Source organism: Marmota marmota, unplaced genomic scaffold, assembly GCF_001458135.2.
Source record: "Marmota marmota marmota unplaced genomic scaffold, marMar, whole genome shotgun sequence".
Taxonomy (NCBI): domain Eukaryota; kingdom Metazoa; phylum Chordata; class Mammalia; order Rodentia; family Sciuridae; genus Marmota; species Marmota marmota.
In genome coordinates, this window is record NW_026000037.1 from 1,411,445 (window position 1) to 1,431,788 (window position 20,344).

Consider the following 20,344-nt stretch of genomic DNA (forward strand, 5'->3'; position numbering starts at 1 on the left):
TAGAAGTACAGTTGTCAAAACAAGTAATAAAAGGCAGGATCACAGAGCACACCTCCAGAGGCAATGCCATATTTTCTTTTCTTCTTTTTCTTTAGGAAATAGCATTTATTTGAAAGACATAAAGCAAAATACCTTTTTTTCTTAACGTTTTTAAAAATTATTTCTTACATATATCACAATAGAGGAGTGCATTACATTCATAATATGAACTCTTTCCCTGTAGTAACTCATGTATTTCTCAGAACAAGCCTTTTGAGATAGTCATTGCTGTTACCTACATTTATAGATTGGAAAACAGAGAAACAGAGTTTATACAACTTGTCCTGTAGCTAGTAAGTTGCCAAGTTGGGTATTGAACCCTGGCAATATTGAGAAAAAAGGGAAACCCAGTTATGATCCTTCTGGTATGCCAATTAAGAGTTATTCAACATCAGTTGAAGAAGAGACTTATTAAAAATTAAAGGCGATGATATTTGTATTAATTAGCTTTGCATTGCTATGACCAAAGTAACTAAGAAGAACAATTCATAGGAAGAAAAGTTTATTTTGACTCATGTTCCAGAGGTGTAGTGCATGGTCATCTGAGTCCATTGCTCTGGGCTTGAGGTGAGGCAGAGGAATGCAGCAGGCTCATGACAGCCAGGAAGGAGCAGGAGGAAAGAGGCTCAGGGCAGACGCACTCTTGCAGGACGAACTTCCCTCCTGCCTGCCACGCCCTGCCTGGTGCAGTCACCAGCCAGTCCATGCAGACTAGAAAGACAGGTCATGTCAGAGCTCTTCAAGTCTAGGCTCAGCACCTCTGAACAGTCCTGCATCAGCACAGGAGCCTTGAGGGATGCCTCACACCCAGCCATAACAATACTGCCTTTCAATTTTTGAAGACTACAGAACATGTTCCATTTGAGCCTGTATTAGTGAGCTCCTCTCCCCCAAGTGAGTTTCAGATAAAATATTCATGGGTCACCATGAAAGATGATCTCTTTACTGTTATGTGGAAACTATACTGTTTCTCTTTTTTTTAATTGTCTAAAACCTAAATAAGTATTTAGGTTTTAGACAATGTAAAACCTTATTCCAGGCATTTATCATTTAAATTTTATTTCCATTTTAATTTGTTTTTAAGATTATTATAGTTTTGGCTCTAAGTAGTGACCTGACATATGTATGTACTGAATTTATTACTTTGGGTTATTATGTATTGTGTTTTAGGGAGAAGATGTTGATCTTCATTTGTTTCTACCAGATTGCCACCCTAGTAAATATTCATTATTTATGCTGGTAAAGAATTGTCACCCGAGTAAGATGGGTCCTGACGCTGGTATTCCTGCTGAATGCCAGAGTGGCCAGAAAACAGTTAAACCAAAGTGGCGCAATATCACTCAGGAGAAGTGAGTATATGACAATCAGAGACCTAAGCGTTTTGTACTTACATGTGGAGAGACATTTCTTCTTCTTTAAAATACTAATTATAAAGTTTCATTATCTGTACTTAGTGTCTGTATACAATTAAAGGAACAAGTATCTGACCAGAAACTTTCTTATTCTTCAAAGAGCTGGTTGGGTTGAGTGCTGGACTGTTCCAAGTGTACTGCTTACAATTGATTACACCTGGCATCCAATTTATCCGCAAAAGGCAGATGAACAGCTGAAACAATCATGTAAGTGCTTTTATGTAATTTATACTTTGAATTAGTGGTTATTATGATTGATAATCATTAAAAATACAGAAAATAAAAAATTTGGAAGTGCATTTATTCTTCTAAAATAATTATATAAATTTATAATCTGCAAAATAATTTTGAATAGTTAACCTTTATTGAGCATTTACTATATAATCAGGCACTGGGCCAAGTAGTTTTCTGGCTTATATTATCTCATTTAATTCTTATCACATCTCTATGAGGTGGATATTATTCTCAGCTTGGAGTTGAAGAAATAGGCTCAGAAAAGGCAAGTAGTTTTCTCAAGACCTGCCACTCCAATGCAGCAGAGCTGAGTAGGAAACAAGGTGTGTGAGAATCTGTGTATTTGGGAAGCCTCAATTGAAATGCCTAAATCGATTTTGTTAAGTGTTAGTTTCTTTAATGCATTTTGAAAACTTTCATGTAACTTATATTTTCCTGAAGGTAATTTTCCCTGTTACCTGAGACACAAAAAACAACAAGAGTCAAGTGATGTTTTCTTTCTTTCTTTTCCCAGTGTGTTAAGTTTCAAAGAATAGTGTTGATAGTTGTTTACATGTGTGGTGACTTGATAATGTCATTCTGTGTCTTACCAGTTATTTATGTGAAAACAGCTTTGTAGTTTAATGCCTGAATATACTTAAGGACTAATAGTAACTCAAATTTATATTGTAGGGACCTAATGAGAAAGTTGCTTATGTTAACAGGAACTTTTCATTGGTTCTATGCAATCTGATATATGCATTTACCTCCATATTTCAATGAAGTCTATTCTTTGTTTTCTTAATTTTTAGACCCTCAGGTCTGTTGTATTATATTACTGTAGATATTATCAAGATTATTTGATTTTGCATTTGCTAAGTATTATGTCTTACTGAATATTGGCTTGAAGAACTTCTAAGAGGTCATTTTCTCCTTCTTTAAACATTAATCTCTTCTTCTTCCTCCATTTATGCCAGTGTCAGAGATGGAAGAAACAATGCTGTCTGTGTTAAGGCCAGCCCAGAAGGCTGCAGACAGAGTGGCTTCCTCTCCCTCTTCTTCTGCATGCCCTCCGGTTGACCCAGCAGAACTTCCGCCTGATAAACTTCACGTAGAAATGGAGCTCTCCCCAGATTCTCAGATAACTCTCTATGGGCCTCTGCTAAATGCCTTTTTATGTATAAAGGTATGATTTTAAAAGAACTTCTATTTTTTTGAATTTATTTTATTTATGCTAATTTGTTATATGTGACAGCAGAATGCATTTCAATTTTTATTATACAAACAGCACAATTTTTCATGTCTCTGGTTGCACACAAAGTAAAGTCATGCCATTCATGTCTTCATACATGTACTTAAGGTAATGATGTCCATCTCATTCCACCATCTTTCCTACCTCCATACCCTGTCCCTTCTCTTCCCTCCCCTTTGCCCTATCTGAAGTTCGTCTATTTCTTCCAGTACGAATCAGCCTCCTTATATCAGAGAAAGGAGAAAACATTCGGCATTTGGTTTTTTGGGATTGGCTTATTTCACTTAGCATTATATTCTCCAACTCCATCTATTTACTTGCAGATGCAATGATTTTATTATTTATTGCTGAGTAATATTCCCTTGTGTATATATATCACATTTTCTTTATTTATTCATCTACTCTGAAGGGCAGCTAGGTTGGTCCCACAGTTTAGCTATTGTGAATTGTGCTGCTATAAACATTGATGTGGCTGTGTCCCTGTAGTATGCTGTTTTTAAGTCCTTTGGGTATAGACAAAGGAGTGGGATAGCTGGGTCAAATGGTGGTTCCATTCCTAGATTTCCAAGGAATCTCCATACTGTTTTCCATATTGGCTACACCAATTTGCAGTCCCACCAGCAATGTATGAGTGTGCCTTTTTCCCCACATCCTCACCAACACTTATCATTGTTTGTATTCATAATAGCTGCCATTCTGACTGGAGTGAGAGGAAATCTTAAGAGTAGTTTTGACTTGCATTTCTCTAATTGCTAGAGATGTTGAACACTTTTTCATATATTTGTTGATTAATTGTATATTATTTTCTGAGAAGTGTCTGTTAAGTTCTTTGTCCCATTTATTGATTGGGTTATTTGTTTTTTTGGTATTAAGATTTTTGAGTTCTTTATGTATCCTAGAGATTAATGCTCTCTATCTGATGTGTGAGGGGTAAAACTTTGCTCTCATTCCATAGGCTCTTTAGTCACCTCACTGATTGTTTCTTTTGTTGAGAAGAAGCCTTTTAGTTTGAATCCATCCCATTTATTGATTTTTGATTTTACTTCTTGTGCTTTAGAAGTATTACTAAGGAAGTCAGGGCTAATCCAACACGATGGAGATTTGGGCCTACTTTTTCTTCTATTAGGCGCAGGGTCTCTGGTTTAATTCCTAGGTTGTTGGTCCACTTTGAGTTGAGTTTTTTGCATGGTGAGAGATAGGGGCTTAATTTCATTTTGTTTCATATCGATTTCCAGTTTTCCCAGCACCATTTGTTGAAGAGGATATCTTTCTCTAATATATGCTTTTGGCACCTTTGACTAATATAAGATAACTGTAATTATGTGGATTAGTCTCTGTGTCCTCTGTTCTGTACCTTCAGTCTACCAGTCTATTTTGGTGCCAACACCATACTGTTTTTGTTACTGTTGCTCTGTAGTATAGTTTAAGGTCTGGTATAATGATGCTTCCTGCTTCACTCTTCTTGCTAAAGATTGCTTTAGCTATTCTGGGCCTCTTATTTTTCCAGATGTATTTCATGATTGCCTTTTATGTTTCTATGAGGAATGTCCTTGGGATTTTGATTGGAATTGCTTTAAATCTGTATAGTGCTTTTGGTAGTATGGTCATTTTGACAGTATTAATTCTGCCTATCCAAGAACAAGGGAGATCTTTTTATCTTTTTAAGGTCTTTTTTAATTTCTTTCTTTAGTGTTCTGTAGTTTTCATTGTAGAGGTCTTTCACCTCTTTAGTTGATTCCCAAGTTTTTTTTTGAGGCTATTGTAAATGGGGTAGTTTTCCTCCTTTCTCTTTCAGATGATTTGTCACTGATGTACAGAAATGCCCTTGATTTATAATTTATGATTTTATATTCTGCTACTTTGCTGAATTCATTTATTAGTTCTAGAAGGTTTCTGGTGGAATTTTTTGGGTCTTCTAGGTATAGAATCATATGGTTGGCCAATAGTAATAATTTGAGTCCTTCTTTTCTTATTCGTATCCTTTTAATTTCTTTCATCTGTCTAATTGCTCTGGCTAGTGTTTCAAGAACTACATTAAATAGAAGTGGTGAAAGACGGCATCCCTATTAGAGGGAATGCTTTCAATTTGTGTCCATTTAGAATGATGTTGGCCGGGGGCTTCACCTAGATAGCTTTTACAATGTTGTAATAGCCTTCTAAATGAAAATTAAGGGGATTCACAATAGCTTGATGGATGATTTAAATTGTTGAGGATAAGTGATGCCTGTTCACTGGACTTGTTGTGCTGGAATCCACTGCAGTTATTAAAAAGAACACTCCTAAGTTTAGTGTTTTTTTAGTTTGAAGCATTTAGTGTGCCAGCACTAACATAATATTTCTTTTTTCAAGGAAATTAGATAGAGGGGTAACAGATATCTGGACAGTATATCTGATAGAGTAGGAAAGATATGTGGACAAATTTTAACACTTACCTGAGAATAATTGAGAATGATTGGTACTAGGAAAAGTCTATTTTAAGTGAATCTATTTAAAACAGATGATAAGTTGCGCGCAGTGGGACATGCCTGTAATCCTAGTGGCTCTGGAGGCTGAGACAGGAGGATTGTGAGTTCAAAGCCAGCCTCGGCAACCGTGAGGCACTACGCAGCTCAGTGATACCCTATCTTTAAATAAAACACAAAGTAGGGCTGGGGATGTGGCTCAGTGTTTGAGTGATTCAGAGTTCAATTTCTGGTACCAAAAAAAAAGATGACAGCATTTCATGATAAATAATGAGCCAAGATTTGTTTGGATCTTTATTTTAAAAATGAAAGCAAATCTATGAAAATAAGTTTATTGCAAGAGTATGTCAAATTTAGTTTCTGAATTAATATGCACCACTTCTTAGAACAAAGAATAAATCAAGTGTTGATTCGTTTGGCATAATTTTTCCACTGAAACTATGTAATTGCACAGTGTGATAGCACTTTAAGGTTGATATGTGTAGCATGATTATGAAGAGAGGCTATTTTTAGAGAAATATTTGAGGTCTTCACCTGTTTTCCAAAGATTACTTTAATTCTTCTGTTATTCAGATCACACTTTAAAACAGTCTCCCTGGTGTCACAGTGGTTCTTGTTGTTTTGCTATTCTTTTTGGTAATGAACTCTTCTAGATCCTTGTTTATCACTGTAAGCTTTGAGGAGAGCAGTTTTCCAACATCATTTAGCAGCAGTTTCACCAAATTTTACATTTCTCCAGAATTTTGCACTTTTACTTTGCTTTAAATTTCATTGAACTGTTGGTTGTTTACCATATCTGTGATCAGGAAGATATTAAAAACACCATAAACAGTAGGGTTACTCATGGGAGGGATGTTAGAGTGGGTCTAATCTTACATTGCTTGTTTATTTGTATCCTGTTGCAGTTTCACAGATGCAGAGATTTGGATACTGAATACTAAGTTAATAATACAGTAATAGTGGTAATGAATTCTGGAGAAGGGACTAGGGTGGTCAGGGTTGGACAAGGAAGGACAAGTCACAGGTGTGGGTGAGGGCTCTTAAGACAAAGTACTAGGTGACTTGGGCTTGAGGCACATAGTGTTAACATTTGAGTTACTATATTTATTAAAAACTGTTGGGAAGTGTCAGATAGCATGATGTAAGTTAAAAGGTGCAGGGAACGTGTAGATAAGATTTGTAGAAACCTGGAGCTTTGCATGGTTACCCTTTCTTCCCTAGCATTTAAAAAGCAGATTCCTAAAGGAGTAAACCTGTGTGTTCAAAGGGGAAAATGCACACATATACACATATTTTCTTTCTTATGACCACTGTTTCACCTAAAATATTCTTCAAATATTTCTTCCAATATCTGACTTTCTTGGGATTGCACATGAATAGCTATAAAAGGATTATTTACAAATTTAGCTATAATCTCACTAATGAGGCTGATTTATATTTTAATTAAATGTAAGTAATGATTTAATTAGCAGGCTGAGGGTGGTCACTGCAGTATAATATCAGGTTTTGAATATTATTAGATATTAACTTTGGTTTTGCATTGCCATGTGCACATTGAATGCCAATTTTTTATTTTAAAAGATTTATAGTAATACATATTTACCAAAAATAAGAGGATTGTAACCAAGAAAAATATAAAGAAAGATGTATATGTCTCCGTTTATATTTCTTTATAAATTCTACTCTACAGATGTGGCTTCTGTTGATAGTTGCTTATGTTTGGATACGTACTTTTTAGTAGTATCAAAGTTTGCTAAAGAATATATTGGGGGATGGCATTGTGGCTCAGTAGTAGAGCACTTGTCTAGCATGCATGAGGCACTGGGTTCGATCCTCAGCACCACATAAATGTAAAATAAAGATATTGTGTCTGCCTAAAACTAAAAAGATAAGTATATATAAAAAAGAATATTGGTATGTGCATTCACCAAATTAATTTAGAACTTGTATAAACTATCAAAGCAAATTTAAAATTTCAAGTTTTGACATACATATTAAATATATATTGAAAACATGATAGGCAAAAAATTTGCCCAGCCCAGTGAACTCTGCTTTTTATAAGGAATATATGTAATTTTTTTTTGTTTCTGTCTTTGTGTACCTTAAAATTTAGTGCTGATATAGTGATATTATTCTACCTTAAATTCTGTTTCTTTCTTTCTTTCTTTTTTTTTTTTTAGGGAAACATTTGCAAATGTTTATTAATTGTTGGTGACTGATGCAGGTTAAATGAAGGAAGAGAGTTTGCAGCATGGAGCATGTGCTGAACAGGAAACAGATAGAAGGGAACTTGTCCCGACTGGGAACTTAGCAGTGGGGCAAAGTAGAGGAGAGATGTCCACAGTGATACTCTGTGTTTGTGTGTGTGTGTGTGTGTGTGCGTGGGCGCACTGAGGCAAAAAAGTCTGGAATTAGATACCTACATCTTTGGTAGTCCCACCTGGAGCAAAGGAAAGGTAGTGCTGGTCAATACAGAGAATATCTGACAATACTTGTTTTTGAAAATAGGCATATGGACACACAGACAGATGAATGCATTAGGTATATGTCTTGCTCAACAAAACTCTAATTCTAACAGACTTCAGGGCACACAGCAAGAACAGTGTTAACAGAATACACAGCATACAGTAAGAACAAATAATGCATAAGTTTTTAATGTTGCGAATTCTTCCTTTCACTTGCTAATACACCTGAGGGTCAGGAGTTCCAGAGTTCACAGCTATGCCTGTGACTGCAAAAGGCCACCACATTTTGCTTCTCATCACGGGCAGGTCACACCCCTAAAGAGAGCAGTCTTCTCCTCAGAGTCGCTGATCTCTTCCTATGCCCTGAGGTACTTCCTTTCCCAAGCCCTGTGGCTCCAGATACCCCCCGTCTTTCCTGGGTCCTGGCACCCTCTCTTTGCTTCCCAGAGGTCCTTGCTTTCCCAGTGGGTGCAGTTGTCTCTGAGACTGTTTGGAGCCAGCTGCTTCTGGCCCTCCCTTCAGATCCTGCTCTTCCCTTGCTGGCTTCTGGGGCATCTCCTGGCATTTTCTCTGTGGTATGCCAGAAGCACTCTCAGGTGATTAATCCTGACTTCCACTGTTGTGGCATTCATCAAAATCGTCACTCTGGGATTCTATGATCTTTCCATTAGAACTCATGAAAGCAGGAAGGGTGGCTCTGAGACCTCAGAGACCGAGTGATGGCAAAGGGCATTTGTTTGTTTTAATGTATTACTTATGTTTTAGTATCAGTGTTAGAATTTAAAAACTTTGGAATTTAGGCATTTTGCATATATATGTGTCATTTTTGAGTACATTATTTCATGTACATTCTATGATGAAATTCATATATAGGTGAAAAACGAAGGGAGTCTGAAAATCCATGTTAACTGAGACTTACTTAGTTATCAAAATTAAACACAAAGAAATTATAAAATCACTGTATTTGTGAGATTATGTTTGAAAAAGTGATTTCCAAAATCCACCAGAGAAAGTGATCCTGGCATTACCTCGGCAAAGAGCTCTGGAAAAAGACTGTGTGCTGAACATGCTTTAACATCTGAGAAGATATGATGGAGCCTGCTGCAGGTGTGGACAGCATGGCTGCTCGGCGCCAGCTTGAAGTCATTTTCAACATGTCAGAACCGGGTGTTGAGTAACAGTAACAGGGTTGAGTAACAGTACACTGAGACTACTTTCCTGGGTGGAATTTGTTCTAGCTTTCCTTAGTAGAGGAAGGGAAAGCGTCACAACATAACCCATCAATTATAGCAGAAAGCCCCCTCTGTGTGACAGCCTGTCAGCACTTGTTCCTAGTAACTGGGGGTTAAGGGTGTGTGTGCAAATGTGCTTTCCTTTTTAAAAACAATGCAGTAGTCTTGGGGGGCATTTGCAGGTAAAGTCACCAAAGGATGTTTTCCCCTGTACCTGCCTCTGGAACTCATGCCCATTGCAGACCTGCTGAGTCAGTCTCCAGGACCAAGAGATAACGAGTGCATTTTGAAAAGGTTCCCAAATGATCTAAGTGATAACTCCCATTCTGAATTCTTTTGAGTTTAATCAACAGTGAAGGCTACTTCTGTTTAGTTGTAAAAATTATATGTTGGGTTTGAAGATGCAGATCAGTGTTTATTTTCCTTTATATTTGTGCTTGAATTTGTTCAGGCTTCAGATCTCTCTCTCTCTCTCTTTTTTTTTTTTTTTAAAGCAGTGGACAGCAGAGAAGAATACAGGGAAAACTCCTGGTTTTGTGAGTCAGTGGATTTGGAGTTTGAATACAGTATTCTCATTAGTTGTAGGACTTTAAGACCTTCAACGTCCTTTCCTAAGAAAAGATGTTATAACCTGGTGTCCATAACCCTAGTTAGAAAACGAATTTGTCAGTAACTCTGCTGCAGAATTTATTGAAATACTGATTTGGTCCCCCTTTAATAGATAACAGTAAACAGTGTTAGCAAGGCTATTTAACAACTTTACTACTGATGGGTTAAATAAACAAAATATAAATTCACAGTCAATGGGAAAAAGATGATTTCAGTTGAAGTTAAATCTGTTTCTTAAAAGTCAAATTTTAATTTCTGATGCAAAAGAAATCACAAAATAGTTGACACACTTCCACATTAAATAACCAGTGAATTGTATGAAAGGAAATTTGATAACTGTTGATAACACATGTATTTATTTAATCAGTAACTAAAATTAGACATTCTTATTAAAACTGTTAAAACATTTCTGGATAAATATTACAGCTGGAATGTGTATGTTGTAATATTTATTAAGAGTCATCCAAATTGATTTTCACTTTCCTCAAAAGATGTTCCTACATAGTGCCTTGGGCACTATAGAGTAAACACTGAAAGTTATTAAGCCATAAAAACTTTCTTTTTTCTTATTTGTGGGGCTGGGAATGAAACTCAGGGCCTCATACGTACTAGGCAAGAGCTTTGCCACGGAGCTGCATCTCCGTCCCACCACAGATCTTCAGAGGTCTCTTGAGGAACTAAATTATGCTTTCTGCTATAATTGGGGAGTTATGTTGTGACACTTACTATAAACTCTGTAGTCTTTTACTTTTTGTGCTACTGAATAATTATTTTCTAATGTTTTTTCAAATTGTGAAAGTAGACCTGACATTTTCATTTTTAATTAAATATACTAGGTGAGGGTGGTTCATAGTTTACAAATTTAGGCCCACAAGTGAAAGTATTACTTAGCTCTTGTAATGCCAGCTTGTTTTTTCTTAATATTTACAGGAGAACTACTTTGGGGAAGATGACATGTACATGGATTTTGAAGAGGTCATCTCCAGCCCTGTGCTGTCACTGTCCACATCATCCAGCTCGGGATGGACTGCTGTTGGAATGGAGAACGAAAAGAAGGAAAGTGAAGGTTCAGCCAAGCCAGTTCACCCTCTCACCCTGCGTCCTTGGGACATCACTGTACTGGTTAATTTGTACAAAGTTCACGGGCGTCTTCCTGTTGTAAGTATTTATAGATCAAGAGAGTCCTAACAGTTATTAGGGCATCCATTCAGCATAGGAGTCTCCGTGTGTGTTCCTGGGTGCAGGCGCACGCATGCGTGCACACACACACACACACACACACACACATTTAAAAGGACACAGCTTAGATTACAGAAATTTAGACTTTATCCCTTTCACTGTTAGAAAGCTGGTCTAGGACATCACATTTTCTTAGTTCTTGTCTTCAGACCCCACATCAGTTTGGGTCCTTATGGTGAACCTGTTACAAAATCAAGCTCAGGCTTGACCCCAGAGGATGAATTGGGCAGAGGTGTAGATCCAGCCCAGCATCCTGGTTCACTCTGAGAATGCCCTTGACACTCATGGGGCTTGGAAACTGACTTGGACTGAGATTGTATAGCCCCAAGAACCAGGAGCATTGAGATCAGGCCATATAGGGAGGAGAATGCCCTGGAACAATTTGCTCCATTTCACATGCCAGCACTGTGTAGCAGAGAAGGCACCTCTGCTGCCAAGGGCAGCAAATGTCCTTGCTTGTGCAGAATGGTTATTTTTGATGACATATACTGTTTTTCCCTTTGAAAAAGCAAATTCTCTTAATCATGATAAGTGGTTTTGTTTTCCTAATATTCTGTTCCTCTTTAACTTCTGTCTTGTGGTACTTTTGTTAGCATGGAACTACTGATGGTCCTGAGTGCCCTACTGCTTTCTTGGAAAGACTATGCTTTGAAATGAAAAAAGGATTTCGGGAGACCATGCTGCAGCTTGTCTTGTCACCCCTGAATGTGTTTGTCAGCGATAACTATCAGGTAATATGAAAGGAAAGGTGGTAAAGAATTAGAGACTTATTTTTAGTACTTAGGGGGTCAAAATAGTGTGTTAGCTTCTGTGCCTGGAATAGGTGGCTCTTTCAGTTAAAGATTTATGACTGTAATAAGGAGTTCTCATGTCTGTGTGTGTGTGTATGTGTGTGTAAAACATGTATAAAATATAAATGTGAGTTGTTTCAAGAGTCTCAATTTTCTTTTTCTGTTTTTTACTGCTCCCATTTATGTGACACCAATCATATTTTATCTCTTGTTTTTAGAAATGGAAAAAATACTTTCTAACTCTCTATTGTAGAAGGGAAAAACTACCTGTTCTAACCAGTACCATAAACATTTACAACACGTGTAGCTGCAGGCCAATGATTTATTCTTATTCATCTAACATTAGACATTTTTGTATTTCTTCACCATATTTAAGAACCTCCTTTGGGAAAGAACCAGTGATATTAATCAAACGGAGAATTATTATATCTCTGGCTAGATTATCACTTTTTAAATTATTTTTTAAATGCCAAGTAGCTTCTCTTGGTACCTACTACTGATTTTTAAAAAAAATTATTTTTTAGTTGTAGTTGGACACAATACCTTTATTTAATTTATTTTTTTTATGTGGTCCTAAGGATCGAACCCAGGGCCTTGCACGTGCTAGGCGAGTGCTTATCACTGAGCCACAACCCCAGCCCCCTACTACTGATTTTAGGGAACTTCCCTACCTCTGTTCACATTATATGATTTAGGAAATGGATTTTTTTTTGGTCTCTCTATTTTTTAAATTTGTTCTTATTAGTTATACATGACAGTAGAATATATTATGACATATCATACATACATGGAGTATAAACTTCCAATTCTTGTGGTTATACATAATGTGTGGGTACATTGGTCATATATTCATACATTAACATAGCAAAGTTATGTCTAATTCATTCTACTATCTTTTCCATTTCCCATTCCTTCCCCTCATACCCCCTAACCAATCCGGTGAACCTCCATTTCCCCCATTGTGATTCAGCATCTGCATACCAGAGAACATTAAGCCTTTGTTTTTTTGGGGGGATTGGCTTATTTCACTTAACATGATTGCCTCCAGTTCCATTCATTTATCAGGCAAATGCTGTATTTTCATTCTTCTTCTTGGCTGAGAAATATTCGTTGTGTGTTTATATCATCCATTCATCTATTGAAGGGCACCTAGGTTGGTTCCATGGCTTAGCTATTGTGAATTGAGCTGCTATGAACATTGATGTGGCTGTGTCACTGTAGTATGCTGATTTTAAGTCCTTTGGGTGTATGCTGAGGAGTGGGATAACTAGGTCAAATGGTGGTTCCATTCCAAGTTTTCTGAGGGATATATTGTTTTCCAGGGTGCTTGCACCAATTTGCAGTCCACCACTAATATACAAGTGTATCTTTTCCTTCCACATCCTTGGCAACATTTTTTGTTAGTTATATTCTTTATACCTGCTATTCTGACTGGAGTGAGATGAAATCTCAGTGTAGTTTTAATTTGCATTTCTCTAATTGCTAGTGGTGGTGAACATTTTTTCATATATCTGTCAACCATTTATATTTCTTCTTCTGTGAAGCATATGTTTAGTTCCTTTGCCTGTTTGTTGATTGGGTTATTTTATTTTATTGGTGTTAAGTTTTTTGAGTTCTTTATATATCCTGGAAATTAATGCTGTATTTGAGGTGCAGGTGGCAAAGATTTTTTCCTATTCTGTAGGCTCTGTCTTCAATTCTTGATTGTTTCCTTTGCTGTGAAGAAGCTTTTTGGTTTGATACCTTCCCATTTATTGATTCTTGATTTTACTTTTTGCACTTTCAGAGTCTAGTTGAGAATTTGGTTCCTAAGCCAACATGATGGAGATTTGGGCCTACTTTTTCTTCTAGTAGGCATAGGGTCTCTAGTCTAATGCTTAGGTCTTTGAGCCACTTAAGAGACAAGTTTTGTGCATGGTGAGAGATAGGGATCTAATTTCATTTTATTACATATGCATTTCCAGTTTTCCCAGCATCATTTGTTGGAAGAGGCTCTCTTTTTCTCCAGTGTATGTTTATGACATCTTTGTCTAGGATGAGATAACTATGTTTATGTGAGTTTGTCTAAACGGAGAAAAACTGGAAGCATTCCTTCTAAAAACTGGAGCAAGACAGGGATGCCGTCTTTCACCACTTCTATTCAGCATAGTCCTGGAAAACCTAGCCAGAGCAATTAGAAAAAAGGAATTAAAAAAGATACAAGTAGGAAAAGAAGAACTTAAACTACCACTATTTGCCGAGGACATGATTCTATATTTAGAAGACCCCAAAAACTCCACCAGAAAACTTCTAAAACTCATAAATGAATTCAGCAAAGTAGCAGGATATAATATTAACACCCATAAATCATTTCCATCCTTATATATCAGTGATGAATCAACTGAAAAAGAAATTATCCCATTCACAATAGCCTCAGAGAAAAGAAAATATTTGGGAATCAATCTAATAAAAAAGGCGAAAGACCACTATAATTAAAACTATAGAACACTAAAGAAAGAAATTGAAGAAGACCTTAGAAGATGGAAAGATCTCCCATGTTCTTGGATAGGTAGAATTAATATCGTCAAAATGGCCATACCACCAAAAGTGCTATACAGATTTGATGCAGTTCCTATTAAGGTTCTAATAGTGTTCTTCATAAAAATAGAAAAAGCAATAATGAAGTTCATTTGGAAAAATAAGAGGCCCAGAGTAGCCAAAGCAAACTTTAGCAAAAGTGAAGCAGGAGGCATCATGATACCAGACCTTAAGTTATACTACAGAGCTCTAGTAACAAAAATAGCACTGAAACAGACCTGAAGACCAATGGTACAGCATAGAAAATGAATTTTAATACAAGACAAATAAAATTATAAATGGGAAGATGAATCTGACAGTCCAAAACCATCAATAGGTGGTCATTATTATGAATTATATGTGGTAACTGAGCATTTTTTAAAAAATAGCATATTCCTTTTCACTCTTTAGCCATAGCTATGTTTTTCTTGATATAATTTTAGTTTACTTTCTTGCATTTATATGTGGACACAGCTGAGATTGTGATAGCTAAAAATCAATACATGGTGTGTTTTAGACATTGTTTTTGGTTGTGCCACAGAATGGGTGTTTCCTTCTTTTAAACTTTTTTGATTTTTAAGTAATTACAAATTCAGAGGAAATTGGCAAGATAGCACAGAGACACACCATGTAGACCCTTTACCTTGTGCTCCCCATGGCGCGAGACTCTTATGTAATCACTGTGCAGTATCAAAACCAAGGACATTGATACTGGTTCAGCATGTGTTTGTAGTTCCGGGTTGTATTACCACATGTATAGGTTTGTATAACTCCACCATTGTGAACTCCTCTATCTTCATAATACCAAGCTTGCATAACAGTTTATTTTAGCCTTAAAATACCTCTTGTGCTTCTCTGCAATTAGTGGTTTATAAGAGCTGGGGACAAGTGTATTGAGAGGAAGTACATCCCCGTTTTTTAATTTGTTGAAGAAATTAATAAAGAGAAATGGGGAATCTCTTATGGGCGAGTTCTGAGCATCTTAGTTGAGTGTTGGTTTGTTTGTGAGTACTTAATAGTGCTTTACTTTTATTTTAACCACTGTACTTTCAAAAAAGGCCTTATTGGACATTCAACAAAACAAAATAAATTATTTTTAAAGAATGCATTTCCACAAATGTGTTGAAAGCAAGGAACACTAACCCTGTGTGATGGCCCCCGCACACAGAAGAGGCAAATATGGTGAAACTAGGTGGAGAGACACCTGTGAGCTGTCTCAATGTAGAATGGTGTCTTGAAGGTCCTGAGAATACTTGTGAGGAAATCTGACTCCTCAGTCAGCAGCATCTCTTTTTAGTATTGTTAGGTGAGATACTTAGGGAACAAAACAGAAATGGTCCTTACCTAATGAACCTGGTGGAGAATATAAATATGGAGATTAAAATAAATAATTCATAGTGTAAAAGTGCTGGAAGGAGAGGTAGACACTGCTTTGGAAGCATGTAATTGTTTGGAGACAAGAATGTGGTCAAACTTGCCTTTTGAAAAGCCCCTGTGGTTGTTGACTGAGCATCGAGATTCAGAAGTGAATGCTGGAATGCTTGTCAATGTCCTGGCAAAAAGAGTCATAGCAGTACAGATAGAAGAAAGTCAAGGGTATTTGCTGAGACAGACAACAAATTGTGAGGTAGATTCTACAGAAATGGCTGATTAATGGGAAGGCATTGCCTAATGTCCTTGATCCTGTGTTCTTAACAGTGGTCTGTGGAACTAGTATTCCATGGAATGCCCTGTTACACTTATCCTTTTTCTTTCTAAATGTGTCTTAGAAATTTTCTCTCACTATAGAGTAAGTATACAATTATTCTCTGCAAGATAAAAGCTATTCTTTTATTTACATAGTCCTCAAAATCTTCATGGATCTGGGTGACCCTCCCCTGCATTCTTCATGTTATGGTCATATTGGTCTTTATTCTTCCCTTTTTTTACTCTCTTGATATTTTAATCTCATGATTCCTGGCCTTCCCACAAAACATTGGGCTCTGGCATTCCTTGTTAGTGTCCTAGTTTCTTTTTCCTGGAGGCAGTTACCAATCAGACCAATTAGGACTTAGCTATCAGATTTTTGTAGTCGGGCTTTCAGAGGTACTGTCACTGACGTAGCTGAGGACTCATAAAGATTGTCAGACGTAGCTTACTTCTGACAATCTTTATGAGCCCCCAGTTGTGGTAGCGTGATTTAGAGTAGTGTCCAGCTCCAGGAGGGTAAAGCAAGTATGAATCATGAGGAGGTTTTGATGTACTTCTTACCGTCTTCTTGTTTCCAGCAGCGACCCCCCGTGGACGACGTACTCAGGGAAGGGCACATCCATCTGTCAGGTCTGCAGCTGAGAGCGCATGCTATGTTCTCTGCAGAAGGGCTTCCTTTGGGAAGCGATTCCTTAGAGTATGCCTGGCTAATCGACGTGCAGGCTGGAAGCCTTACAGCCAAGGTCACTGCACCACAGGTACGGTCCTCCCAGCACTGTGACCTAACACACCTCCTTCTCCTTCCTCCCAGCTCTCCAGGACAGCTTGTGTGACAGTGCACTGATCACTGCGTTTCCACTGGGGAGGTTCTGGGGGAGCGCTGGTGGACTGTCCTCCTTGCTGTTCAGGACTTTCTTAGCAGTAGTTGAGTCAGAGGCAAGGGTCACTTTCTGAGCTAGATATAATTGACAGTATTATGTAGTTCTAGAGATAGTCACAAGAATTTGAGACTTTCTTTGGGAAAAACTCAGGATGAGAACTGTTCTAGAAACCAGATTAATGTATTCTTCAAATTATACTAGTTGGCCCTCTGCAATTACAATAACCTTTGGTTTCCCCTAGTATATAGAATAATTTTCTAAGAACTTTGCTTTCTAGTATATTTCTTCACTTGATCTTAGCCAAAAGGCCGAGAAGCGATCTAGTATATTTCTTAAGTAAGGTTTGAAACTCACCCTTGTGTTGCTGAGGATTCTTGTCATGTCCCAAAGCAAGATCATATAATCTGTGCATATGACCTAGTCTTAATGGATACTGGTTTTTGAAATAATGGATTTACTAACAAGTAAATTTGGTCTTTAGAGCTAAGTGTGGTCCCTTTGGATAAGTTCATCCCTAACACAATCTGACTGACTTTTACAAGGCTCAGAGGCCTTAAGGATTATTTAGTTCTAGAAATAGACAGTCCAACTTTAATTGAAGAGCTGTGTTGCTGTAACGTTTTACCTGTTGAGACATATATTTATGATAATATGAATGCTTTGTATTTTAGGACTGGAATGTGGTATAAATGTTCATACTCCATTTTGGTAAAAAGTTACAGAATAGGTATGAAACAGAGAATCAGGTGGTAGCAGGAGGGAGGTAAACCAAGAATCCAAGTACCTTGTATACCTCAAAGAAGCTGTAGTAGGAGGGCAGCGACACTGATCTCCTAAAAATAGTAGGAGAATGAATGAAGTTGAAGGTGGTATTTTGGAGTTGGATAACATCTCAGTATAATGTTGGGATATAATGACATGTAAACAAATGGGTGAAAAGAAATGAATATATACAAAAATGAATGACAGGGAACATTCAGCACTTACTGGCTTTGTAACTGTCTTCTTCTTACTATTCCCCGTTTCTTGTCCCTAAGTCTTCAAGTACAAACTTGTATATAACAGAGGAGCTTGTTCCTGATGAGAGGATAAAGTCATGCTGAACCCACAGAACTGGATGCAGTTTTATTCTGAGGACTAAGAGTTCCTGTGTTTATAAACCATCATTATAAGATAACCCTTTCTTTCTGCACTGCACTCTCGTCATGGATTGCATGCCTCATGAACCTGTAGACACTTAAATGTCTTATCATCTGAAATTCATGTTTTCTAATAGTTGAAATTATGAACTGCTTTGGGGGTTATAATGTAATGTGTAACCATTCCTCAGTATGTTTATTGTTTAAACAGCTTGAATCAGTTACAAAACTAAAGCGCTTTTTAATTTAAACTATAGATTTGAAGAATTGATATATCATTAAACTTTTAATTACATAAACAAATGTGCCTTATAGTAATTCAAAATACCCAGTTTTCCAAAATTGTAGCTCAGTATGATAATGATAATTAAATATCAAAAAAATTTACATCAAAGTTGTTTATTATGAGACAGAATTTTAGGTGCTTTTGTGTGCAAAGAATGTATGACTTTGAAGAAAATTGTTTGTTTTGGAAGTTGCTGAAGGGAACTTTTCAGCTGAAATAAAGTTCATTTTGGTGATGCATTTTACCTTTCACAAATGAAGAGGAACACAGGCTTCCGAGTGATGTCGAGGTAGAGGAAGCTCTTGCTAACAGGCAGGTTATCAAGCAGCAGGTGTAAAGCAGCATTTGTGCTCTTTCAAGCCAGCTGATGTTCTTCACGGGTTGCTGAGTGCCAAACCCTGTTTAGGTGCTAACCGTATTGTCACCCTGTCCCTGGTTATCTTAGCTGGCGTGTCTCTTGGAGTGGGGACAGACATTTATTTTTCACGTGGTGTGCCGGGAATATGAACTGGAAAGACCAAAATCTGTAATCATATGTCAGCATGGGATTGACCGTCGAGTCTGTGAGTCCAAGGTATGTTAACAAATGTTAGCAGTATATACACTTGTATGACTTTTTTTTAAATGGAAGATCAAGATTCAGCTTTAACTAAAATGTGTATAACCATGAAGTAAACAGTATAGTTTAGCTTTTTTTTGGTTAATTATTGTGTAAATTCTTAGTCACTATATCTAAAATATAAGAGAATTATTAAAACATACACATTCACGCATATATATTTTTACTGTTAAAATTTTTATCTTAGTGTATTATTTGCAATATGGCTGTGTCTGTAGAAGATTTAGAAATTGAAGCAATAGGAAGGAACAATTCCTTATGTGGCTTGATTTGCAGACCATTCTGGAACATGTCTAATATCCTACAATGTGATTAGCAATGTTGGACATTGGCCAGATTTCCCGATTCCAGATCTCATTATCTTTTCAGGACATGGAACTGCCTTGATATATGTCATTATGGTTCCTTCTCAGGATTTAAAAAAGTAGACAGTGATCCCTAGAATGTACACAGTGGCACTGAAATGTGTGGTGTTTTGTGCAGTAAATACTCTCCCTGGTGAATTTGGAATGGGGACTTATTTCTAAAAACCTAGAAATTATGGAAATTTGAAAAGTGTAAAAGAAGACCATTATTAACAATTTAGTTTTTCTTTCTTATTTGGATTTTTTTCCATACAAGCTATATTTATGTGCTGTAATATTATTGTGAATTAAAGTAATTTATTGTGCTTTTAATTTTATGTCTGAAAAAGTCACACTATGCTTATGTGCTGATAATAAAGGAAATAGCTCTTTAAGTTTTGATAAAGTGTTTTTCCCTTTGGGAACCGTCCCCTTACTTATATGTCAGGCAGTTAGTTCTTATGGATAATTCACACATACCTTTAGGTTCCCCCCTTTAACTCAAAGCTTTTATGTGACATGAAATTTTTTTTTTAAATTTTTTATTGTTGATTGTTCAAAACATTACAAATTTCTTGACACATCATATTCCACACTTTGATTCAAGTGGGTTATGAACTCCCACCTTCACCCCATACACAGATTGCAGAATCACATCAGTTACACATCCATTGATTTACATATTGCCATACTAGTGTCTGTTGTGCTCCGGACATGAAATTTTTTAAAGTCAAGTATATTGGGGTATATTTTTACATATAGTAAATTCACCCTTTTTAAGTTGACTGGTTTGAGTTTTTGACAAATGTTCTAATCATGCGAGTAATGATTATCACCAGTAACAATAGAGAACATTTCTGTCATTTTGAAAACTTCCTTTGTGTCTCTCTGCCTTTGTCTGGAGCAGATAGATCAGGGCAAAGCATCAGCGTCCCGAAGGCCCCGACTGCAGTCCTGGTGGTGCCGTAGTGAGCATGTTTACATGCTGGCGGGTCAGGACTCCCTTAGTCTGCCATTTCCTCAGGTTTATTGAAGTAGGTGATGTGCAGGCTTCTTCCAGCCTAGGCATTACCAAATCTGTATTTTGGGAACAAAACAAAGTTAAATTTGTGTGGA

At 36.9% G+C, this 20,344-nt stretch overlaps 1 protein-coding gene across 12 annotated transcripts in view; it reads left to right on the plus strand.

Annotated features, from left to right (window-relative positions):
* Bltp1 (bridge-like lipid transfer protein family member 1) overlaps positions 1–20,344 on the plus strand; it is a 203,334-nt gene that overhangs the window by 58,897 nt on the left and 124,093 nt on the right. For 11 of the 12 annotated variants that reach the window (XM_048812004.1, XM_048812005.1, XM_048812000.1 and 8 more), the window contains 7 exons: positions 1,210–1,388; positions 1,552–1,658; positions 2,642–2,850; positions 10,615–10,842; positions 11,517–11,654; positions 16,538–16,717; positions 18,711–18,839. In XM_048812004.1, coding sequence (XP_048667961.1) covers positions 1,210–1,388; positions 1,552–1,658; positions 2,642–2,850; positions 10,615–10,842; positions 11,517–11,654; positions 16,538–16,717; positions 18,711–18,839 — 1,170 coding nt within the window. The remainder of the gene's footprint in view (positions 1–1,209; positions 1,389–1,551; positions 1,659–2,641; positions 2,851–10,614; positions 10,843–11,516; positions 11,655–16,537; positions 16,718–18,710; positions 18,840–20,344) is intronic. The other variant, XM_048811996.1, reaches the window with a different exon arrangement.